Source organism: Ochotona princeps, chromosome 8 (genome assembly GCF_030435755.1).
Source record: "Ochotona princeps isolate mOchPri1 chromosome 8, mOchPri1.hap1, whole genome shotgun sequence".
NCBI classification, from domain to species: Eukaryota; Metazoa; Chordata; class Mammalia; order Lagomorpha; family Ochotonidae; genus Ochotona; species Ochotona princeps.
The window spans coordinates 77,068,663-77,091,943 of NC_080839.1; the positions used below are offsets into that span (position 1 = coordinate 77,068,663).

Genomic DNA, 23,281 nt, shown 5'->3' on the forward strand with positions numbered 1-23,281 from the left:
GTCTCCCACATGACCCTGTCTGTGCCCAACAGTCCACCAAGGGAGTCTGGGGTACAGAACTGTCTGCTAGGTTACTCCAGGACCTGCACTAGGCTGTCAGCCTAGGTCAGCATGTCACACACCCATCCACACAGCAAGGCCTCCTGCAAAGGGAACCTGTTCAGAGCCAGGACAAGAAACCTGGACAGGTGGCAGTGCAAACAGACTCTCCCCAGGGTCACGGCCAGATACCCTAGATTGACCCACACCTGCTCTCCACTCCAGGAAAGGAATTGAATCCTGACTTCCCCTGCACGCTGCAGCAGACTCAGGGTCACAGTGAGGTTCCTGACTTGGATTTATTTGCTTTAGGGAACAATAACTTAGACGGAAAGCCTCCATATTACATGAATGCTTACAAATTGACTTGCATAAACACAAACAGTGAAAACCTAACAATGCACAAACCAAGTAGCCACAATGCTGCTGGTAGAACAAGACCCAAAGCTCACCTAACACCTTCCAGGAACGCTTCAGCCCCCCCAAAAACTCCCCTCCCCAGACACGAGGCCAAGTTAAGCCAAACTAGCTATTATCTGTATTTATACTCTATTTCCATGGAACATGTAGGAAGAGCCCATATTTTCCACTCAAGTTTAAGAATCCAGCAGGTACCATTCAGACTTAGGCAAATATTACTTTGAAAAATTTCTTACTTCCAGATAGAATAGTGATTTTCAAAGCATGAACCATAGGTAACACCTCAAGACATCCCTAACATTCTAACCTGAATATGAATGGGCCAAGGCCACAGTACCTACTTATGCACGCAGAACAAAAAACAGCACTCGGGAGCCATGGCAGTCCTGGCTTATCCATGGAGCAGGATGAGCCAGCAAGGACTTGTGGGAGATTCACCATGCTATCTTAGATCTTTACACACAGCAGGCTGGGAAGAGCCCATTCAATCTGGGTCACTGGCAGCCCTCCCACCCACCCTGACGGCACCCCTCCCACCCACCCTGACGGCACCCCTCAGCTTCTAAGGCTTGAAGCTGCAAGCACCTGGCCTTGAGAATGCTCTGGACATCTCAGGCCACAACACTACCTCAGCTGGACCAGGAGCCGTGGGAACAAAATCGGAACCACCTGCTCTGAAACATCAAACTAGGAGTGTACAGGGCTACCTTGCAGTTGATCAAAGAACAATTCATGTAAGAAAGGAAGGGTCAGAAATCACGTCATTCAGGCAAGTTCCACCGATTCTAGTCACTAATTTCTGAATTGACTCCCAATGGTGGTAAACAAGATTCTGTACTTCGTGGAAACCAAATGAATGGGGTTTTTTTCCCCAACAGTACAATGTTTGTATGTAAAGTGCTAATTATATACAAGCTAGTTATGTAAACCCTAAACTCGGCTCCAAAGCTGTGAGCCGACATCTGGCAATGCCCATCGCACTGGGTTCGCCTCGTGTAAGTAAGAGCCGAGGCGGCCACTGTCAGTGCCAGGGTGAGGTCGCAGGCAGGCGGCAGGACTGTGCCTGGAAGGCGACCACAGCCAAGTCCTGTCCCAAGCATCCCAGGAACTTTCCCTGATGTTCTCTCTAGTGACAAACAACCCACTGAGATAGCCACACAACCTTAAGATGCCATACACCAACACTTGGGACAATTCATGGGGTAGTTCGGCGAAACTTCCAGCTTTTTTTTTTTTAGATGGATGGGTAAAGAAATCAGCCATGAGAGTGCCTCTTCACAGTTCATCTAGAAGTCAGCGTCCAAGGTAAAGGAGTTTTCCGATGGACTCGACATTACCCCCATCCTCTGGTACTCGCCTACCCGCTTTTCAAAGAAGTTCGTCTTCCCTTCCAGTGAAATATTCTCCATGAAGTCAAAGGGATTCTCTACTCTGAAAATCTAAGCGGGGGAACAAAAAGATTAGCATGATGTTTCAGACAAGAGAAGCCGCGTGCAAGGTGTGGGGCCGCCGCAGCCTCACCTTGTTAAAGCCGAGCTCCAGCAGCAGCCTGTCCGCTACGAACTCGATGTACTGCTTCATCAGAGTGCAGTTCATGCCAATGAGCTTGACGGGCAGAGCCTCCGTGAGGAACTCCTAGGGATGGGAACAGGCTTGAATGACAGTGCCAGCCCTGGGCGCCCTCAGCGGGGAGCCCCAGCACAAGGCACCCACCTGCTCGATCCGCACCGCGTTGACGATGATCTCTCTCACCCTCTGCTCGGAGGGCTTGTGCAGCAGGTGCTTGAACATGAGGCAGGCGAAGTCGCAGTGCAGACCCTGGAGGGGAAGACGCGGGATCACCAAGGTAGAACATGAGCCTCTTGCCCTTTGTCCTGAGATCAGGCTGTGCAAGATTTCACTGCTCCGCCTACTCCTACAACCGAGACAGACTTGCCCTTGGCGCGGCCACCTGTACAGAGCCAGGCCTGTCCCTTGCTGCCTCCCTTAGCCACACACTAACCGTGTCACTGTGCAAACACGGAAGAAAAATGTGACCAGCCTAGTTCATGCTTCAATGAGTGGGAAATCAATGTGATTTCAAGTAAGCAGTTCTGTACATCTTGGCGCAAAGCCCCAAAGCTTCAGTTTGGTCTTTTCTGGACAGGGGAAGCCTGCCCCGAAGGCAGACCACCCCATGCAGGATCCTGACACGGGGCTCCACACGTGGGCACCTCACTCGCTGTCCTTCAAACATGACTTAAACTGGAAAATCCAGATGCTTTCTCCCACCTTGCTCCCTGTCACCAGAGTGCATCTGAGGCCACACAGAGACAAACAGCCCTCACTCCATCAGATGCTTATCAACACCTCAACTCCAGGAAGACTGCATACCACCAGGCAAAATATAGCAGCCTCACAAACTCCTAGCAAGCACCTGCACCTCTGGACATTTAGCCTAGAGAGCAATGCACACCCGTGCATGATGAAGAACACACTTCAGCAAGCTGCAAATTATATATGCAGTGGATACGGGAAGGCCAGTGTTGTGGCAATACATGCTAAGCTGCCATTGCATCAAGTTCTAGTTGCTCTAGCTCCCTGCTAATGCAGACTGGGAAAGCAGATGGCTCAAGTGCTGGGGTACCTGCACTCACGTGGGGAGACCCAGGCACCTGGTACCAACCTGGCCCAGCCCAAGCTGTTACACCCATTTGGGAGTTAACCAGCAGATCACTCTGCACTACCAAGCCCTTCACTTACATGCAGATGTGGAGCCCCCTTGGTGTACCCCAAAAGCCGCAGGGGTCTGACTAGGGCCGGCCTGCTCACCTCATCCCTGCTAATGAGTTCATTGGAGAAAGTGAGCCCAGGCATCAGGCCTCGCTTCTTGAGCCAGAAGATGGACGCGAAGGAGCCGGAGAAGAAAATGCCTTCCACCGCAGCGAAGGCTACCACCCGTTCTCCTGCGGGGGGCAGAGAAGGGGGAGAGTTGGTTACTCCAGCAGGTCAAGGTACCCGGCAGCACCCGCCCTGGGTAACACTGCCTGGAAGTCAGAGCTCCAGGCTCAAGGGCCCCCGGCATGCTTACCATAGGTCGCCTCTTTGTCCCCAATCCAGCGCAAGGCCCAGTCCGCCTTCTTCTTGACACAAGGCATCGTCTCAATGGCGTTAAAGAGGAATTCCCTGGAAGGCATCAGAGCGTTAGGAACCCCAGTGGAAGCCTGCGACCCCAACCTCTAGAAAGGCACCGGGCAAAAGCCAAGTGTAAGTGTTGTACTCAGATCAATCTTTTACTGGCTAGCTTTCCCCTTATATGTTACTTATTCCTCCCTGCCCCCATCAACATACCTATTATTTGAAAGGCAGTTAGAGGAGAGATCTCCCATCAGCTGGCTACACCCGCCAGGGCTGGGCCAGTCAGAAGCCAGGAGCTCGGCGGCTCCTGCAGGGTCGCTCACACAGGTCATTTTTCCTCTGCTCTCCCAAGCACATTAACAGGCAGCTGGATCAGAAGTGCAGCAGCCAAAACTGGAGCCATTTGGGACTGCCGACACTACAGGCCAGGGCTTAACCTTCCTCGCCACAGCATCAGTCCCACTAATATCACTTTCAAAATCTCAGTATTCAAAAATAAATTAAAACAACAAAAACACCCCGATATTCAAAGCCAGCATTGTGGCACAATGAGAAGGTCTGCAGTGGCAGCATCCATGTTGGTGCCACTCCCAACTCCAGCTGCTTCAGTCTTGATCCAGCACCCTGCTAACATTCCTGAGCAAGCAGAGGAAGTTTGGGTGCCCATGCCTATGCGGGAAGCTCCTGGCTTTCCAGCTGGCTCAGCCATGGTGTTATGGACATCCGAGAGTGAATCAGCAGATGGAAGACATTTTTGTCTCTCTCTGTAACTCCACCTTTCAAATAAAATACATCTTTTACTATGGGCCTGGCATGGTAGCCTAGCAGATAAAGTCCTTGCCTTGCACACACCAGGATCCCATACGGGTTGCTCTACTTCCAGCTCCCTGCTTGTGGCCTGGGAAAGTAGTGGAGAACAGCCCAAAGTCTGGGGACTCTTCACCCCTGTGGGAGACCCAGAAGAAGCTCCTGGCTCCTGGTTCAGATCAGCTCAGCTCAGGCCGTTGCAGCCACCTGAAGAGTGAACTTGCAGATGGAAGGTCTTCCTATCTCTCCTTTTCTGTGTAAAATCTGACTTTCCAATAAAATAAATAGTGCACTACGCACCAACTGGCTTAGTTTCTCCAAGTCAGATCTGTTCCCAGGCCCTACACCTTGCCTGGTTCTTTTATTTTTTTTATTTTCTCTAAAGATCTATTTATTTTATTGGAAGAGAGCAGATATACAGAGAGGAAGATCCTCCATCTGATGATTCACTCCCCAAGTGGCTGCAACCACCGGCACTGCGCTAATGTGAAGCCAGGAGCCAGAACTTCTTTCCAGGTCTCCCACGTGGGTGCAGGGTCCCAAGATTTTGGGCTGTCCTCGACTGCTTTCCCAGGCCACAGGCAGGGAGCTAGATGGGAAGTGGAGCTGCTGGGACTAGAACCAGAGCCCATATGGGATCCTGGTGCGTGTAAGGTGAGGACCTTAACCATTATGCTATCGTGCCGGGCCCCTTGCCTGGTTCTTTTGAAGAGCCAGGTCTCAGCAGCTCTGTAGACCACGAGCCCCCTGCATCCCACATGACCTCCACCTGTCTTCCCCAAGGCCGTCCCAGGGCACCCTCACTGGGCCCCTTACACAGGAAGCCAGCACAGTAAGCCCACTGTTCCTCCAGGTGGGGCGATCACACTAACAGGGTCTTTCCCACTACCTCTAACTCTCGTCTAGCCTGACACCCACCTGCGGAGCCTTCCAACTGGTCCCACGCTGTTGACCTTGTCTGCTAACCAGTGAAGGCAGCTCACTGCAGTGTAGGCCTGGCCCTTGCTGCTGTCAACCAGCGCTGCCAAAGCTTTACCAGAGGCACCCCACCCCCACTCACTACGGTACCCCATCTTCTGGCACCCTCCCCAGGCTGCCAAAGCTTTACCAGAGGCACCCCACCCCCGCTCACTATGGTACCCCATCTTCTAGCACCCTCCCAGAAGGCATCACTGGATGGTTACTGACCACCTACCACTCAATACTCACCTTTCCTTGGGGTCCTTAATGTAAGTGTCGATAAGCAGGCTGTACATTTCTGAATGTATGTTTTCCATGGCAATTTGGAAGCCGTAGAAGCAGCGGGCTTCGGTGATCTGAACTTCTTGGCTAAACCGCTCCACCTAGTGGCAAGATAGCGCTTAGCCCCAGGCCCCGCTGGGCTGCCCGCACCTCGGCCCGTCCTCCCGGAGGCCAGTCAGCGCCCAGGGCACAGCTCGGACACAGCCACGAGGGCTCAGCCCCTGCAGCTAGCACGGCTTTCAGAACTTCAGGGTCAGGGAGACCCTAAAGTTACCGGAAGTAACTGCAAGGTGTCCTAGTGCACACACATTCAATCCATAAGAAACTTCTTCAATGGGGAAAGAGAACTAGTTCCACCATGAACTCTACAAATAAATTTAAAGATTTGGGGGAACTCACTAAGTTTTCGTTTACTATGCCGTCGCTGGCGGCGAAGAAAGCCAAGACGTGCGAGATGAAGTACCGCTCCTCGTCCTTCAGGGCCTCCCAGTGCTGAATGTCCTTGGACAAATCCACCTGCACGGCCGGGGGTGGGGAGGGAGCGTCAGCAGAGGGGCACCTAGGAGCCAGCCCTGCCCCAGCCACCCAACCGCCTCCGCGGGCAGCCGGTGCCCACCTCCTCGGCCGTCCAGAAGGACGCCTCGGCCTTCTTGTACATCTGCCAGATGTCGTGGTACTCGATGGGGAAGATGACGAAGCGCCGGGGGTTCTCCCGCAGCAGCGGCTCCTCCTCCTCGCCGGCCGCGGCAGCTGCCGATTTCTACCGGGAGGGGAGGACACCAAGTGAGGTCCGCGCCACTTGCCCACTCGCCCAGCGCCATCACGTTGCACGCCCGGGCCAGAGGGTCACCGTACAGGGAGGAGGGGCGATCGGGGCAGGCCGCTGCGGGGTGCGGGGGTGCGCGGCCCGCCTGGGCGGGAAGGCGGGAGGGGTCAGCTGAAGAGACAAAGGGTCTTTGGCGCCAAGGGCGGGCTCCCCCTGCGGGCAGCGCGGCGGCCGCGCACCTGCCGCCCGCCCGGCCACTCACCGGCTCCGCGGGCTCCTGGAAGATCCTCCGGGCCGTCTTGCTGGCCAGCACGCGGGTCCCGCTGAGGGACGGGGGCTGCGGGGACACGGGCGTCAGTCCCGAGGAAGCGGCGGCGGGCCTCCCCCACCCTCCCGCGGTCCCGGCGCTCACCGTGTTCTCCTTGTCGGCCAGGCTGAGCCCTTTGAGCGGCGACAGCTGCAGCTGCTGCTGGTCAGCGAGGGTGGCGAGCGGGACGCGTACGGAGAGCATGGCGGCGGTGGCGGCGTGCACGGAGCCGAGGGAGCGGGAGAGCAGACGAGCAGCCGGGCCCGGGGCAGCAGCGAGTCGGGAGGAGCCCCCGGGCCGCGACTTTTAAAGCAGCGCGCGTCGGTCGGGGCGGGGCCCCGCGTCCGGCTCTTCCCATTGGGCGCGCGGGCTCCGGCAGCGCGCGGGAGATTCAAGCGCAGCGCGGGAGTCCCGGTGCGCACCCTGCGGGGCCGCCCCCCGCGCCCCTGGCCCGCAGGCCCCGCTGCCAGACCCGGCGGCTCCGTGATGGGAGCCTCCGTGCGGCTTGTGGCTTTGGCTCATCCTGACCCTTTCGGGAGGGCGAGAGGCGCCCCAGCACCCCGAAAACGGCGGGCCGCGGGCTACAAAGCTCTCCTGGCCAGAGGGGAAAGCGAGCCAGCCGCCATCTGGATTCCTGTGTGCGCTGTGAGGGTGCCAGGCTCCAAGATATGTCCTGTTTGCGGGAGACGGCCCTGAGGGCACACACACACACCCCTATTGCGAGGCGCGGGGGCTGAGTCCCGCTGGACGCTGGGAATGACTGAAATTTAAAGATTCGGCGTCCCTGCGAGTGACATGGGGCTTTGTGACTTGTGGGGTGATGGGTTAAAGCGAGGGGGACCTCTGATGAGGCCACTGGCGGAGAATGTGGGCTTTTTTAAGTCTCGAGCTGTCGCAGCGGTGGTCAGACCGACTGTCCCCTGGGTCGCCCTCGTCAATAAACACGGCCAGAGAACACTTCCGGGAAGGAAGGTTCGGGAACCGAGGACGTGACGGGAGAACCGGCGGTTCCTTGGCTGCTCGCCGGCCCAAGCAGCCCTGGGCAGGGTGGGGGCAGGCGGGAAGCGTTTCCCGGCCCTTCCCCCACTGGCCTTTTTGCTTGGCGGAGATGCTGGGGCCTGTGGCAAATGGCGGCAATGAGTGAGGACCAAGACAGCGTCCAGATCCCAGGAAAGCTGCAGCGCCCCGAGTTACAGAGAAACGGGACGTTCGGGAACCCACGGACCCCAGGATCGGGAGCTGGGCAACTTGGGGATGGCCGACACCCGCGCGCCATTTCTGGGAGGGAGCCCCACGGGCCTGGGTACAAAGTCCCCTCAGCTAAGGTCAGGGAACTTCTCACCCCTCAGGACAGGGACCGCAACCCCACCCACAGAGCGGGGCGTTTGCCCTTGGCGCCGGCTTACAGGTTCCCGGGGTCAGCGGCCCAGGCCCTCCCCCAGGAAGCTGTGTCCCTGTGAGGCTGCCGGACGACGCCACGACTCCAAGGGACCCCTCTCCGCTCTGGAAAGCTTGGGGCACCGCGGGATGTAGGCAGGAGACGCCCTTTGGTCTCCACGCACCCCTCCCAGGCCCCAGGTCGCAGAGGCGCTCAGGCCGAGGAGGGAGCGGCCGGCGCACAAACTCGGTGGCTCTGCCTAAGGCCCCGTGGGGGACCGGGCGGGGGTCGCCCGCGGCGGGATCGGGAGTGCTCTCCAGGACTGACTTCCGCCCAGAGTTTCGCCCTTCAACCTTCGCGCCAGTTTTGACGTCTTCAACCCGATTGGCCCGCGGGCGAGCAGGCTCCGCCCCCCGACTCCGGGAAACTCCTGGGCGTTCCCCACACTCTGCGCGCCACGCCCACTTCCGTCGTCCGCGCCGAGCTGGGGCATGTGGGCATCTGCTGCGCCTGCGCGCGTCGGGCCGCTGCGCTCACTGGGGAGTGAAGTGAATCATTGGACAGAAGATCTTTCCCTCAGTCTCTCCTCCTATCTGTATATCTGACTTTGTAATAAAAATAAAATAAATCTTGAAAAAAAAAAAAAAGAAAAGCAGTCAAGGATGGCCCAAAGCCTTGGGACCCTGCACCTGTATGGGAGACCCGAAGGAAATTCCTGGCGTCTACCCTTGCATAGGCACAGCTCTTGACATTGTGATCCCTTGGGGAATGAATCAATGGATGGAGAATCTTCCTCTCTCTCTCTCCTCCTCTCTGTATATCTGACTTTGCAATAAAAATAAATAAATCTTTTTTAAAAAATTAGCCTGTTGTGAACGATGGCATGTCAAGTTCTGCCCGAGGTTGCCTTGGTGGCAGCAGGCCCAATGGTCCCCACCTCTGATCTAGCAGCATCCTAAGACTGTCATTGGTGGATGTGTAGCTCACCCGGAAGTGAACAGAAAAGGTAAAGCAGCTGCAGGCTGGCTGTGGGTGTGACCACCTTCCTGTTTCCGCCCCAGAGAACAGATCTGGATTTTAACTTTCAGTCCAGAAAGAGACTTAAAGAATTCTTGCCTCTCAGCCTGGTAAAAGCCTTCAATCCGGAACGTTCCAACCGCAGAGCTTTAGCCGGGGAGACAGCATTTCCAGGTGACTGTGAGGTCCAGCGGGCCAGGACATGCAGAGCCTCTGGACTGGCGGCTTCTTTTTTTTTTTTCTTTCTTTCTTTTTTTTTGTTTTAAAGATTTATTCAGTTTATTACAAAGTCAGATATACAGAGAGGAGGAGAGACAGAGAGGAAGATCTTCCGTCTGATGATTCACTCCCCAAGTGAGCCGCAACTGGCCGGTGCCTGCCGATCCAAAGCCGGGAACCAGGAACCTCTTCCAGGTCTCCCACGTGGGTGCAGGGTCCCAATGCATTGGGCCGTCCTCGACTGCTTTCCCAGGCTGCAAGCAGGGAGCTGGATGGGAAGTGGAGCTGCTGGGATTAGAACCGGTGTCCATATGGGATCCCGAGGCGTTCAAGGCGAGGACTTAAGCCACTAGGCCACGCCGCCGGGCCCGTTTTTTTTTCTTTTAAAATTATTTTTTAATAATCTTACTTAGTTGATTAGGATACAAAGGGTCAAGGGCTACAGGGTGAAAGTGGTTAATACCATTGTTTCCACACTAATATTATCATTTTTCCCTGTATCTGGGGTCAGGGGAGAAACAAAGGGAAAAGCCCAACTTAGCCTCCCACCCATCCCAGATCCCCAATGGGAGGCGCGCTCCGAAGGTCCTGCTGAAACAGTTTTGATAGTTCAACAGTTCTGGATTGCTGCCGGTAAAGTAACTAAAAACCTTTCTGAGTCACTGGCATTTTATTTATTTTTATTTATTTGTTTATTTAATTTATATAGAAAGGCAGATACACAGAGAGGAGGAAAGACAGAGAGGAAGATCTTCCATCCAATGATTCACTCCCCAAGTGACCACAATGGCTGGAACTGCGCCGATCCAAAGCCAGGAGCCAGGAGCCTCTTCCAGGTCTCCTACTCTGGTGCAGGGTCCCAAAACTTCGGGCCATCCTCAACTGCTTTCCCAGGCCACAAGCAGGGAGCTGGATGGGAAGTGGAGCTGCCGGGACATAAACTGGCGCCCATATGTGGGTTCCTGGCACAAGTAAGGTGAGGACTATGTCCACTAGGCCCTGGTGCCGGACCATGTTTTTTTCTTTCTTTTTTTTTTTTTAAGATTGATTTTATTTATTTATTTATTTATTTATTTATTTATTTATTTATTATTGGAAAGGCGGGTCTAAGAGAAGAGATACAGGGAGAAATATCTCCCGTCAGCTGGTTCACTCCCCAAGTGACAATAATGGCTGGAGCTGAGCTTACCCAAAGCCAGAAGCCAGGAGCTTCTTCTTGGTCTCCCAGGCAGGTGCAGGGTCCCAAGGCTCTGGGTCATCTACTGCTTTCCCAGCTCACAAGCAGTGAGCTGGACTGGAAGTGGAGCAGCCAGGTTACAAACTGGTGCCCATATGGGATCCTGGCGCATGCAAGGTGAGGCTTTAGCCACTAGGCTGTCACTGTGGGCCCTGCTGTTATATTTGATGAAAACCAGGTCTCCAACCACACTGAGTTGGAACAACACAAGCCAGGCTGCAGGGCAGGGCTGGACTCCAGGATAGCCCAAGGTCACAGGCACCATGGGAGGTAGATGCAGGGCATGCCGCAAGTCACATGACTAGGTAGCTGGGCCCAAGTCAGGCGTTCCCCTTCAAATGATTAAACTTGAGTGGAACTGAGTTCATGAAGTTGTTTTCCCTTTGAATTCCAGGTGAGATGTTGCCGTAAAGGGAAAGCGTGGACCAATGACTGCCCAACTGTGTGGACCTAGAGCATGCTGAGGGCATCATCCGGTGTATTGGGTCCCATCTCCTGAACCTACGATTAGGGCAGCAGAGTGCGGGGCGGGGGCAGGGCGCACACACACTTTAAGGTTTTCTTGTAAAAACACAGGCACGAATTTGAAGTCCATGGTTTTACTTTCTCCAGCATTAATCTCTCTCTCTCTCTCTCTCTCTCTTTTTTCAGCGTCCAAAGCAAGATTTATTTAAGAGACAGATCTTCTACCATAGTGACAGGAGGCGGTTCCAAGGGAGAAAAGACCCGATTTGGGTCTTAACATGTACCCCCGAAGCGCTAACCTTTCCAGTTTAATCTTTAGCCTGAACTGCACCCTTGGCAATGCTGGATTGTACCAGAACTGGACGGAGAGACAGCCTTAACCACTTGGTAAAACTCCAGACCGCGACCACCTCACCTGAAGCTGCCCCGGCGCTCTCCCAGCTCCTAGTCGGAGGGTAATTCAGGATGCAACCCAGCACCCCTCAGATGCTACCGCCTTCACACCTGCGCCCCGGGGGACGCCCCCCTCACATCTAACGCCCTCTGAGCTCTCATTCCTCGCCCCCTGGTTCTGTCCCCCTCGTTTAGCCCCTGTCCCAGTCCGCGCTCCTCTTTTCCCCGCGCCGCGGCACTGAGTTCTCACCTCCGGGACCGCGCAGTCCCCGCACCCCATGGATCTGCTCCCCGTCTTCCCGCCCCGGGCTGTCCGCCTCCAGAGTCACCCCCGTCCCCAAAGCCGGCGTCCCCGCCCCCGCCCGCTGTCCGCCCCCCTCCATCAGCTCCGACGTCCCCGCCCCGGGCCGCGCTCCCGCCTCTAGGCCTCGCCCCCGCGCTCGGCCTGTGCGGCCTCCCGGGCGCCGGCGGCGGGCGCGCCATGGGCAGCGGCAGCAGCCGGAGCGGCCGGGGCCTGAGGCGGCGGCGCAGCCAGGACAGCGGCAGGCCGGCCGTGGGGGCGGCAGCGGAAGGCGGGGCCGGGCCGCAGGTCCCCGGCGCCCGGGCCGAGGCGGACGCGGTGGCCGCGCGGGACGCGGCGTGCCCCGACCCCGCTCCCGGCCCGGCGGCGCCCCCCGACGGCAGAGACGAGACCCTGCGCCTGCTGGACCAGCTGCTGGCCGAGTCGGAGGCTTGGGGTCCCGCAGAGCCCCGTCCTGGACCCGGACCCCCATCCCGACCCGCCGCAGGTGCCGGGAGCGCGGTGAGTGCGCGCGACCCCCGCCCACCGGCCGCATCCCCGGGCCGGCCGGGGAGCACCCCATCCCCAGGCCCCGTGGTCCCTGAGTCCCTGGCAGGCGGGGACCTGCACAGAGGGACGACTCCCGGGCCGGGCCGAGCCGGGCCGGAGCTGAAGGCAGCGCCGGCCTTTTTCCGCTGCTCCGCCTGCTGCCCCGGAGTGGCGCTGGGGCGCGTAGAGGCCGGCGGGACCGTCCCCTGCCCGGCCCCCGGCTCCCTCCAGGCTCGGATGCTGGGGGTGGGAGGTGGGATCTGCCTTCGCGAAACACTCCGGCCCCACCAGGAGGAGGCGGGCTGGGGGTGAGGCTGTGTGGAGAGACCGCAGCGGACAGCCGGGCTGCGGACAGGACAGATTCTTTCCCGCGGCCTCAGCTAGCGGTTGCGTCACCGGCGGAGAGGACCGGGAGAGAGGGGGAGGCGCGAGCCTGGGGCCGCTCCCCCCATCGCCTCAGCCGCCAGGCCTAGAGGCGCGGACAGAGGCCCCGGGCGGGCGCCGCGGGCAGCCCGGGAGAGGACCGAAGGCCAGTGACCGCGGGCAGCAGAGGCGCTGCACCCTGATGAGGACGGGGCCCTGGACGTCCCCCGCCCCAGAGGTGGAACGTCACCGGGAACCCCTGTGCGCTTCGCGGCGAAGGGAAGCACTGTGTTGTGGAAAAGTTACACCTGCGGCTCAGGGGAATGCGGAGTGGACAGGCAGGCGGGGCCACCCAGCCCCTCCCCTGGTCAGACGATGAAGTCCTGGGTCTCCTCCGGGTAGCAGGATGATCAGCTGGGGAGGGAGGCCCGGTGGGTTGCTGTAAAAGGCTTTCTAGGGTCAGTTTCCTGAGTAAGTGACCACACCCGAGAAGCGTAGCCCAGGGTCTGGGGAAAGGGCTCCTTTGGGCCTGACTGGTCTGACAGGACCTGCACTTCAGCTGTGCCCTCGGTGGAACGTCTCAGCAGGTGCATGTTTTAGCAGCTTGGCAAGCCAGTGTTGCAACGCGCCCTGGGCTCTCAGATAGGGATTGTTGAAGCCTGTAGGTCAAACAGGTGTTCCCTGAAACAGAGAAGTGGCTGGGGGGGGGGGGGGGGGCGGAGGGAGGTGCACAAATCATGATTTTTTTGTTTTCTTCAGGGAGGAAGGAAGAAAACGTCCTCTAGATCAGTGTGGTGGTGCAATGAGCCAAGCTGTCCCCTCTGACCCTGGCCAGTTCATGTTCCATCTGCCCCACTTCCCATCCAGGTCCCTGCTGACGCGCCTGGGAAAACAGTAGAGGATGGCCTAAGTGCTTGGGCCCAGCAGCACATGGGAGACCCTGCTGGAGTTCCTGGCTCCTGTCTTCCCCATAGCAGCCTTCTGGGGAGTGAACCAGATGGAAATTTTCTGTGTGTCTGTTTCTGCTACTCTTTAAAATGAAATCAGTAAACTTTTTTTTTTTGAAAGGCAAATTTATGGAGAGGAGACACAGAAAGCTCCTCCATGTGCTGGCTCATTCCCCTGTTGGCGTCAATGGCCGGAGCTGATCTGATCTGAAGCCAGAAACTTTTTCCAGGTCTCCCACGCGGGTGCAGGGCCCCAAGGCTTTGGGCCGTCCCCGACTGCTTTCCCAGGCCACAAGCAGGTGGCTGGATGGGAAGTGGAGCAGCTGGGACAAAACCAGTTCCCATATGGGATCTTGGAGCTTTCAAGGAGAGGATTTAGCTGTTTGGTCATTGTACCGGCTCTAAAGTGAACTCAGTAAATCCTAAAGAAAAAATAATATTTAGTTATTTGTATAGCAGAACTACAGAGAGGAACAGCCCGAGAGACGTCTTCAAGCCAGATAGCAACAACACCCAGTGCTAAGGCTGACTCAGGTCAGATCAGACACTGTCCGAGTCCCAGTCTTTCCTTTTTTCTCTGTGACGTTGGAGACTTCCTCTGGGGCTCAGCTCGGTAGCCTAGTGGCTAAAGTCCTTGCTTTGCATGCGCCAGAATTCCATTTGTCCCAGGTGCTCCACTTCCCATCCAGCTCCCTGCTTGTGGCCTGGGAAAGCAGTCGAGGAAGGCCCAAAGCCTTGGGACCCTGCACCCGCTTGGGAGACCGGGAAGAAGTTCCTGGTTCCCGGCTTCGGATCGGCTCAGCACCAGCCATTGCAGCCAGTTGGGAAGTGAACCAGCAGATGGAAGAGCTTTCTCTCTGCATCTCCTTTTTTTCTGTAAATCTGACTTTCCAAGAAAAATAAATAAATCTTTAAAAAAAATAGAAACTCCTCTGAGACAGGCTCAAGCCGACTCACCCAGAAGCTGTTTCTCTGGACTCTGTTTTGGAACAAGTCCTTGTCACGGTAGCCATGGGAAGCAGCTACCAGCGGCTGCTGCCTGGAACCCGCAGCCCTGACCACCGCGCAGGGAGAGCAGTGCCCTCTGGTGGGGAGCATGAGCCTGATGCCAAAAGGGTGTTCAGATTTCCAGACAAAATAGGTTGAAACCCAAAGGAGGACGCTGCTTGAGTAAGAGGAGGGGCAGTGCATCCATCCAGTGGAATAAAAGAGAATAAATGGTTGGTTGGTGCAGCAACCTGGGCGAACCTCAGAATCTGTAGGAAGACCAAAGACAGACTCACAAGGGCAGTGAGCTCTGCTGAACGCTTCCCTGGACATCTGGGGTGCCACCCACCTGCAGGGACAGAGCCAGGTGACACCTGGCTGGCAGTGAGCTTGTTTGGTGTTTTGACGGTGGAACTAAAGTTTGAGGAAATGGTGTCAAAAGAATTGGTGGTTTTATACCAAAAACAAACTTGCATTTTCATTGCCTCTTCCATTAGCCTTCTGAAGTGTGTGCATGTTATGGGTCAAAACTTCCCTTCAGCCATCTGCATTTGGTCCTGTGTCACTCCCCCGTGTGACTGATGTGTGCAGACACAGGAGGTTATGGAACCGTGAGTTCAAAGGAAAGTGTGATACAGCAAGCAGCATGTCATATAGTCTGCAAATAAAATACGTTCCTGATTTCTTAAAAAAACAAACCTAATTTTGACATGTGCACACACCTGCCTGTAAGAGTCTGGGAGATTATCACAGTCGTGGTTGCTTTTTTCTGGAATTTTCCTAGAGACCCCAGGGATGGTGTGCATCCCACCTCCTGGGTCCTTGCCCCGGGGTCCAGTCATGTTCGTACCTCCCCAGCCCAGGCTGCAGAACCTCCCCCACGTCTGACCAGCAGGCGGCCCTCTGGCCCATGCGGGAGCCTGTGTCAGCCACCAGGGGCCGCTGTGTCTTTGTTTTTCAGCCGGGCTGCGCATTTGTGTGTTGGGGGGACGCCTAAGGTTAAAGGAGGGGTCAGGCCTGGAGCCACAGGTGCAGAGCAGTTGGGCACAGTGATACTGAGTCAGGGAGAGGGGAGGGAGGCCTCCCTTGTGCCCCAGTCTGGGTCCTGGCTGCCCTGGGGGACCTCAGCAGCCCTGCTGACCACACACATACACATAGAGGCCCTGCTGACCACATACATACACAGACACACACAAGCCCTCCTGACCACACACACACTGCCCTGCTGGTCACACACACACACACACAGCCCTGCTGACGATACACATACACACCCCTGCACCCAATCATGTCTTTTTTTTTAAAGATTTATTTATTTTTATTACAAAGTCAGATATACAGAGAAGAGGAGAGACAGAGAGGAAGATCTTCTGTCCGATGATTCACTCCCCAAGTGAGTCGCAACGGGCCGGTGCGCGCCGATCCGAAGCCGGGAACCTGGAACCTCCTCCAGGTCTCCCATGCGGGTGCAGGGTCCCAAAACTTTGGGCCTTCCTCGACTGCTTTCCCAGGCCACAGGCAGGGAGCTGGATGGGAAGTGGAGCTGCTGGGATTAGAACCAACGCCCATGTGGGATCCCGGGGCGTTCAAGGCGAGGACTTTAGCCTCTAGGCCACGCCACCGGGCCCCCAATCATGTCTTTTTGACTCAGCCATCCTGCTGGACTCTGGGAACGGTGCTTGTTACACACAGTCATGCTGAGAGGAGGGGCAGCCTAATGGGTGACAGCAGAGGCTGAGGGGGAGACGGGGCCCACGGGAGGGGACTTCCTGATGCATGGCATGCGGACGGGGATGGAAAGGTCACTCTTCTGTGTTGTCTCCCAGAGGGGGACGTGGGGAGGCCACCCACGTACACAAAGCCAGAGCCCGGGACAGGCTGCATCCCAGCACCTGTGACGCCTTCTCTCCTTCCTCTCCAGGCACCCCCGGAAGGCAGCGCCGACAACCGGGGACAGAGCAGCAGTGCCCCTGAGTAAGTAAGGGGTCCACCTCCTATTCCAGACTTGGGGTCTTCTCCAGGGCTCCCACTGCTCCCAGAGCCCTCTGGCCCCACATTTCTTCCAGGTGCCACCTCTTCGAGGGCAGAGGCCTGAAGGTCATTCAGCAGCTCTGATGCCTCCTGAGCAAGGTCACAGCCCAGAGCAAGGCCACGACCCTGAGCAAGGCCACAGCCTCAGCCTCACCGAGGCACTCCTGACCCTCTCCAGTCCTCAGTCTCCACTCCCACGCTCATGTCTGCCAACCACATGCCCCTTGGCCTGCAGATGTGACAACCTGGATGAGTGCAGTGGCCTACCCATGGCTGACTCAGTATCACCAAGGAAATGTGCTTAGAACCCTGAAAAATATCAGGGAATCCCAACTCTTCCTCCTTTGAAACCCCCAGGCCCAGGGGCCGGGCTCTCCCTGGGTGCCCCAGCCATGGAGTAGAGCTGGGCCTGGCTGCTGGGGGCTTCCTGGGCCCTGGGGTGGGTCAGCTTTCCACCCCAGCCACTCACCCCTCAGCTTGCCATCCTACCGTGGTGACAGCAGCACTGAGGCGTCACCCGGCAAGGAGCAAATGCCTGGCTCAGCGACAGCTAGGGATGTGCTGGGCGGAGGGCCAGGACATGTTCCAGGCCAAGGGCCCTGCGCAGCACAGAGGGAGCTTCTGGGGGTGCTGTACTGCCAGAGGACCCTGCCTGCCCCCAGGAGCGCATTCCGAGAGGCTGTGGCAAGGGGTGGCTTGGAGACCTGGAGTAGGCGCCTGGCTTCAAATTGGCTCAGCTCTGGCCATTGCAGCCACTTGGGGAGTTAGCTAGTGAATGGAAGATCTTCCTTTCTGTCTCTCCTCTCTGTGAATCTGCCTTTCCAGTAAAAATAAATAAATATTTAAAAAAATATTTATTTGAAAGACAGAGTGTCAGCGAGGGGGGAGAATCAGAGAAAGAGGCCCTCCATCCTCTAGTTCATTCCTCAAATGACCACAGTGGCCAGGGCTGGGCCAGGCTAAGCCAGGAGCCGAGAGCTTCAGCCAGGTCTCCCACATGGTGCAGGGGCCCAAGCAGTTGCGCTATCCTCTGCTGCTTTTGCAGGTGCATAGGTAGGGAGCTGGATCAGAGATGGAGCAGCCGGGGCTGCTGCTCTGATGTGGGATGCTGGCATTGTGAGAGGCAGCTCAGGCAGCTGGGGGACGGCGCCAGTCTGGGCAGATGTCCCACGGATGCTGTGTGCCAGAGCCTGCCGTGAGTGCATGCTTGCATGTGGGACACGCTCCTCCACATGGCCTTGCCTCCTTAGCGCAGGACACGGTGACAGCATTTGGGTTCTGCCCTTTGGATGGGTTGCCAGAAGCAGTGAGTTTACTTCCAGTTGGCCCTGCCTGTGTTTTCTCGCCACCAGAGCCCGAGGGAGCAGCCGCACGAGGCCTGAGGAGCAGTCTGCCATCTCCTATGACCCATCAGAAGAGGAGCTGATGGCCAGCATCGAGCGGGAGTTCTGCCCTGGGGCCCGTCCTGACCAGGCTGCTGGATACCCAGCTGTATAGTCCTGGCTCCGCCTCCCCACCCAGGGTCCTCGCTGGAGCTGGCCCACCTCCAAAATGTGGCCACTTCTGGATCTTTGAAAACCGGCCTTTTCAAGTTCATATTGAGAAAGTGCTGATGTGGCCTGCCATAGGCTTACTGGTGCTGGCTTGGGAGCTGGGAGAGTGGTCAGCTGTGCAGACCAGGCCCGAGGCCACACAGGTGTGTGGGCAGTGACCCACTCCACATGCCTCCTCTTGGTCTTGGGGAGCCTGGCTGAGGACTTTTCCTCGTGTCTGAAATGCATCCCCTTGGTGGCCACCCACTCCACGCAGTGGGGAGCTCACCAAAGCATGGGTGATGTCAGCAAACCCCTCCTGAGGAGCTTACCCCCTGTGCCCCCCAAGCACTTCTGGAAGATTCTGCTGTGGAAGGGGCACAAAGAGTTTCCCTCAGTCCTCAGTGGATTCAAAGCAGACTTCTGCTCCGCTCCCCCCGCAGCTTCTTGGGCTGGGCCCCGACTGCATTTCTACCCAGCACAGCTCTGGGAGCCCCACCATGCACCTCCTCACCTCTTGCCTCTCTGGCCTCCCATGTGGGTAATGAGCCGGTAGCCAGGGCTGGATGCCACAGCTCCCATGGCTATCCAGGGGATGCACGGGACCACCCCCCCATGGCTCTCACCAGGTCACAATCTGGGACTGTACAACGCCAGGGCCACTGCCATCCTCTACCTGCAAGGTGCAGAATGGCCCCGGCCACAGTTCTCCTTCCACCGGGCAGCCTGATGTATGCCTGGGGGAGGCCCTGTCCCTCTCTTCCTCCCCAGGTAGCAGGGTAGAAAGTTGCTTCCCAGCCCACAGCTGCCAGGGCAGACTTGCCAAGGATGGTGAGCAAGGGAGGCAGGTGTGGGCTGGGCACAGGCAGGTGCTGGGCCTGGCCCAGAAGCAGCTTGCTGGGGACAGTTGCTAGGGAAGCCAAGAGACGCTTCTTCTAAACAGCTGGTGAGGGCATCAGGAGCACACGGGGACGCGGGGACACCAGGGCAGCTGTCACCAAAGCCAGAAAGCACAGCCTGCATCTCCTAGCACAGCTGCCTGCCCCACCATGCCCAGGCCGCTGACGTCACTGGAAGGTGGGCATTGCCATGAATTCTGTTACTTGACAAAGTGCCTTTGATGAACTGCTGGAGCCGTGACTGCGAGGGGAGAGCCTGGAGCGGCAGGGCCGCCAGCTCAGCCCCTCCCCAGCACGGGGAACGCCAGTGCACAGCTGCTGATACACCGCTGAAGCCATTCCTTTAGTATTTACACAAATCAGATTTTAAAAGCCATTAAAATCTTATTTCTTGATGGTTCTGGCTTTGAATTTAATAATTCCACTGCTCACATTTTTTTAAGATTTATTTTGTTTTTATTGCAAAGTCAGATATACAGAGAGGAGGAGAGAGAGAGGAAGATCTTCCATCTGATGAGTCACTCCCCAAGTGACTGCAACAGCCGGTGCTGCGCCAATCCAAAGCTAGGATCCAGGAACTTCCTCCAGGTCTTCCACACGGGTGCAGGGTCACAAGACTTTGGGCCGTCCTTTACTGCTTTCCCAGGCCACAAGCAGGGAGCTGGGTGGGAAGCAGGGCTGCCGGGATTAGAACTGGTGCCCATATGGGATCCCGGTGCTTTCAAGGTGAGGACTTTAGCTGCTAGGCCACCACACAGGGCCCTGCTCACATTTTTTTGAAAGATGTATTTATTTTAAAGGCAGAGTAATAGAGAGGGAAAGACAGAGAAAGAAATCCTCCATTGGTTGGTTCGGTCCCTAGACACCCACATGGCCAACTGAAGCCAGCAGGCAGGAGCCTCATCCAGGTCTCCCACATGGTGCAGGGCCCAAGGACTGGGCTGACTTTGCTGCTTTCCCAGGTCATTATCAGGGAGCCGAAGCAGAAGCAGAGCATCTGAGATTCTAGCCAAGCTGGTGCCCATAATGATACTGGCATCGTAGGTGGTGGATTAATCTGCCATGCTGCAATTGTGGCCCCCAGAATGTTTGCAGATTTTCATTGTTATTCTGTTAAGTTGGGCACACTCAGCTAGATTCCTAGGAAAAAGATCATCCCGGGGTGTTTACCACAAATTACCACAAGGTTATGACCAAAATCTCTGTTTGCAATAGTTACAGTCCCCTGTCAGTGTCAAAAGAATTCACTATGTGTATGTGAAGTCCATGAAATCATGAAAGGTGGGTTTTATGTTTGTTTTGCTTTGTTTTAAGATTTTTTTGAAAAGCAGAGGAGGGAGAGCAGGCTCTTCCATCCACGGGTTCACTCCCTAAATGATCGCAACAGCCAAGACTAGAACAGACTTTAGAGGTTTGGGAATTCCATCCAGATCTCCTGTGTGTGCAGCGACCCACGTACTTGGGCTAACCTCTGTCGCATTCCCAGGCCACAACAGGGAGCTGGATGGGCAGTGGAGCAGCCAGGACACAAACTGGTGCTCCTTTGGGATCCTGGCACTGAGGGGAAGGATTAGCTTTTGTGCCACTGTCCTGGGGTTCTTACAAAGACATTTATTTATGTGTTTCAAAGGTGGAGTCAAGACGGAGAGATCTTGGGGCCAAGAACTGCACGCAGTCTGCCCATGGGCGGCAGGGACTCGGGACTTGGGCCATCAGCGGCTGCTTCCCAGGTGCGCTGGCAGGAGTGACACAGCACCCACACTCCAACACGGGATGCGCAAGCCCCAAGCCATGGCTTTTCCTGCTGTATCACAATGCCTACCCTTGGTTTTCCTTTTTGTGCCTTGGCCAGGTCAGCGGGAAGAAAGGTCTCCAAAAGGCTACTGCTGTCTGGTGAGGAGAGTCCAGGGTCACACCTGCTGCCTGGTGACAGTCAGGACCCCTGGGGATAAGTAAGACCTGCAGTGTGTGTGTGCGCGCACACACACACATACACTGCAACAGCCACAGCTGGGCTGGCCTGAAGCCAGGAACCAAGACATTCTTCCAGGTCTACCATGTGGCCACCCTCGCTGCTCTCCCAGGTACATTAGCAGGGTGCTGGGTTACAAGTGGAGCAGCCAGGAAGCCATGGAGCAGCCATATGGGATGCTGCTGCCACAGGTAGCAGCTTTATCTGCTACACCACTGCTGATCCCCCAGAGCTGGGGCTGTTTTTTCATGATGAGATGAAGCCCTTTTGCTTCCAGACTCAGGAGAGCTGCCTCTCCCCAGGGGGTGGGTCCCTGAGAAAGAAAGCTGGCACTTCGGATCCACAGAGGAGAACCACAGTGGATGGGCACTGGGCCGTGGGATGCAGCTCCTTGGCTCCAGAGCACAGGCAGGTGCGTGTTGCTGCCCAGAGCAGCGAGGAGATGGGCTTGTCCTTCCATGACCCAGGCCTGCTTTGAGGCCATGAGCAGAGCAACCCCACAGGACTGAACCCTCACCTCTGTCCCCAGGACTGAACCCTCACCTCTGTCCCAGCCAACTCGGTGGCAGGACAGGCCCGCTTGTGGGGAGGTGGAGACGAGGTGGAGAGAGGGTCTGAATTGCCCACCTGCTTGGCAGGAGGCTTGAATGAAAGTGAAAACTGACAACTGAAGTTAACAAAGCACAGGTTCCAGAAACAGCCGTTTGTCTCTTTCAACATTTACCCAGCAAATATTTGCAGAGGGTTCACGCCGTGCCAGGCCCTGTGCCAGCCAGTCCTTGGAGGTGCCGGATGAAGACGGTGAGACAGCAGCCAGTGCTGTAGGAACAGGGGCTGGTCCCCCAGGGAGCTGTTCTATCAGGACTTTGTGCTGATACTTGACAGACCCCACATCCCCACTGCCCTTGCTGCCCTGGGCAGTGGGTGGATGTAGCCAGGTTTCCACAGCAAGAGTGCAGGTGTGGGCTGCAGGGCTGCAGCAGGGGCCCAGGGTTGGGGGAAGCCAGGACCTGGGGCTCAGCCTCACATGGCACCCACCACTTGGTCCCCAGGGACCTCCAAACACCTGTTCCTAACCCCTGAGGACTGCTCGACGGAGCGCACTGGGGTGAGCCAGCTGCTGCAGCCCCACACTCCCAACCTCCAAGCTGGCTCTTATTGACCTAGGTCCCACGTCCTGCACCTCCTCTGGGCATCCCCTATCCCGTCAGCCCAGCTGCGGGTCTGGACCCTGGTGGTCCTGTACTGGGCAGAGCGGAGGTCTCATGACGTTTTCCCCATTGTTAGATTTTTGTGTAGCGTTTACTTCTATGATTACTTTAATGTTTAAACCATCAGGGCCCAGCACGGCAGCCTGTTGGTTAAGTCCTCACCTTGCACGCGCCGGGATCCCATATGGACACCAATTTATAACCTGGCTGCTCCACTTCCCATCCAGCTCTCTGCTTGTGGCCTGGGAAAGCAGTAGAAGACGGCCCAAAGCCTTGGGACCCTGCACCCATGTGGGAAACCCAGAAGAGAGTCCTGGTTCCTGGCTTCGGATCAGCTCAGCCCTGGCCCTTGCAGCCACTTAGGGAGTAAACTAGAAGATGGATCTTTCTGTCCCTTTCTGTAAATCTGACTTTCTTGACCTTTTAGCTAAGATCAAGTGTAGCATCTGTTCTTATCAGATGCTTACCATCCTCTAGTATCTTACATGTCCTCTATCTGAGGACAACATATTAAATGGAATTTTGAAGCCTGGAGTTGGAATAGGAGCTTGCTCCATTCACTCTGCTCATCAACCTGGTATTGCAGTATCTTCAGGAATGGTGCAGCCCATTGGAGGAATTAAAAAAATATTATATTCCAGACCCTGAGGTAGGCACAGGCCCACAGTAGTCATTTAGTTCTAGTTTGTTTATTTATTCAGCTTTTTTTTAAAGATTTATTTTATTTTTATTACAAAGTCAGATATACTGAGAGGAGGAGAGACAGAGAGGAAGTGGAGCTGCCGGGATTAGAACCAGCGGCCATATGGGATCAAGGCGAGAACCTTAGCCACTAGGCCACGCTGCCGAGCCCTATTCAGCTTTTTTTTTTTTTTTTAAGATTTATTTATTTTATTACAGTCAGATATACACAGAGGAGGAGAGACAGAGAGGAAGATCTTCCATCCGATGATTCACTCCCCAAGTGAGCCGCAACGGGCCGGTGCGTGCCGATCCGAAGCCGGGAACCTGGAACCTCTTCAGGGTCTCCCACGCGGGTGCAGTGTCCCAATGCATTGGGCTGTCCTCAACTGCTTTCCCAGGCCACAAGCAGGGAGCTGGAT

The 23,281-nt window shown here is 56.4% G+C and overlaps 2 protein-coding genes and 1 pseudogene across 2 annotated transcripts; 2 read left to right on the forward strand and 1 right to left on the reverse strand.

Moving 5' to 3' along the window:
• Window positions 1-1,484: 1,484 nt before the first annotated feature.
• On the reverse strand, window positions 1,485-7,021 carry RRM2 (ribonucleotide reductase regulatory subunit M2). Its single transcript, XM_012926266.2, has 10 exons — window positions 6,804-7,021; window positions 6,654-6,728; window positions 6,242-6,385; window positions 6,025-6,141; window positions 5,593-5,726; window positions 3,530-3,624; window positions 3,271-3,404; window positions 2,173-2,277; window positions 1,981-2,094; window positions 1,485-1,898 (listed from the first exon to the last, which is right to left on the reverse strand). Exons 1-10 carry the CDS (start codon window positions 6,900-6,902, stop codon window positions 1,746-1,748), a joined length of 1,170 nt encoding a protein of 389 aa, XP_012781720.2. The 5' UTR covers window positions 6,903-7,021; the 3' UTR covers window positions 1,485-1,745.
• Window positions 7,022-11,853: 4,832 nt separating this feature from the next.
• Window positions 11,854-18,374, forward strand: CYS1 (cystin 1). Its single transcript, XM_058667436.1, has 3 exons — window positions 11,854-12,209; window positions 16,455-16,507; window positions 17,917-18,374. The coding sequence occupies exons 1-3, from the start codon at window positions 11,889-11,891 to the stop codon at window positions 18,059-18,061; spliced, it is 519 nt and encodes a 172-aa protein (XP_058523419.1). The 5' UTR covers window positions 11,854-11,888; the 3' UTR covers window positions 18,062-18,374.
• A 4,210-nt stretch (window positions 18,375-22,584) lies between these two features.
• Window positions 22,585-22,789, forward strand: LOC118760791 (U2 spliceosomal RNA; annotated as a pseudogene).
• The last annotated feature ends 492 nt before the right edge of the window (window positions 22,790-23,281 follow it).

Coding starts and splice junctions, on each gene's coding strand:
- CYS1 (XM_058667436.1), top strand. CDS start 11,889: ATGGGCAGCGGCAGCAGCCGGAGCGGCCGGGGCCTGAGGCGGCGGCGC. Junction 12,210..16,454: donor CCGCAGGTGCCGGGAGCGCG/GTGAGTGCGCGC, acceptor CTTCCTCTCCAG/GCACCCCCGGAAGGCAGCGC. Junction 16,508..17,916: donor CAGAGCAGCAGTGCCCCTGA/GTAAGTAAGGGG, acceptor TCTCGCCACCAG/AGCCCGAGGGAGCAGCCGCA.
- RRM2 (XM_012926266.2), bottom strand. CDS start 6,902: ATGCTCTCCGTACGCGTCCCGCTCGCCACCCTCGCTGACCAGCAGCAG. Junction 6,729..6,803: donor TGGCCGACAAGGAGAACACG/GTGAGCGCCGGG, acceptor GTGTCCCCGCAG/CCCCCGTCCCTCAGCGGGAC. Junction 2,278..3,270: donor AACTCATTAGCAGGGATGAG/GTGAGCAGGCCG, acceptor CTTCCCCTCCAG/GGTCTGCACTGCGACTTCGC.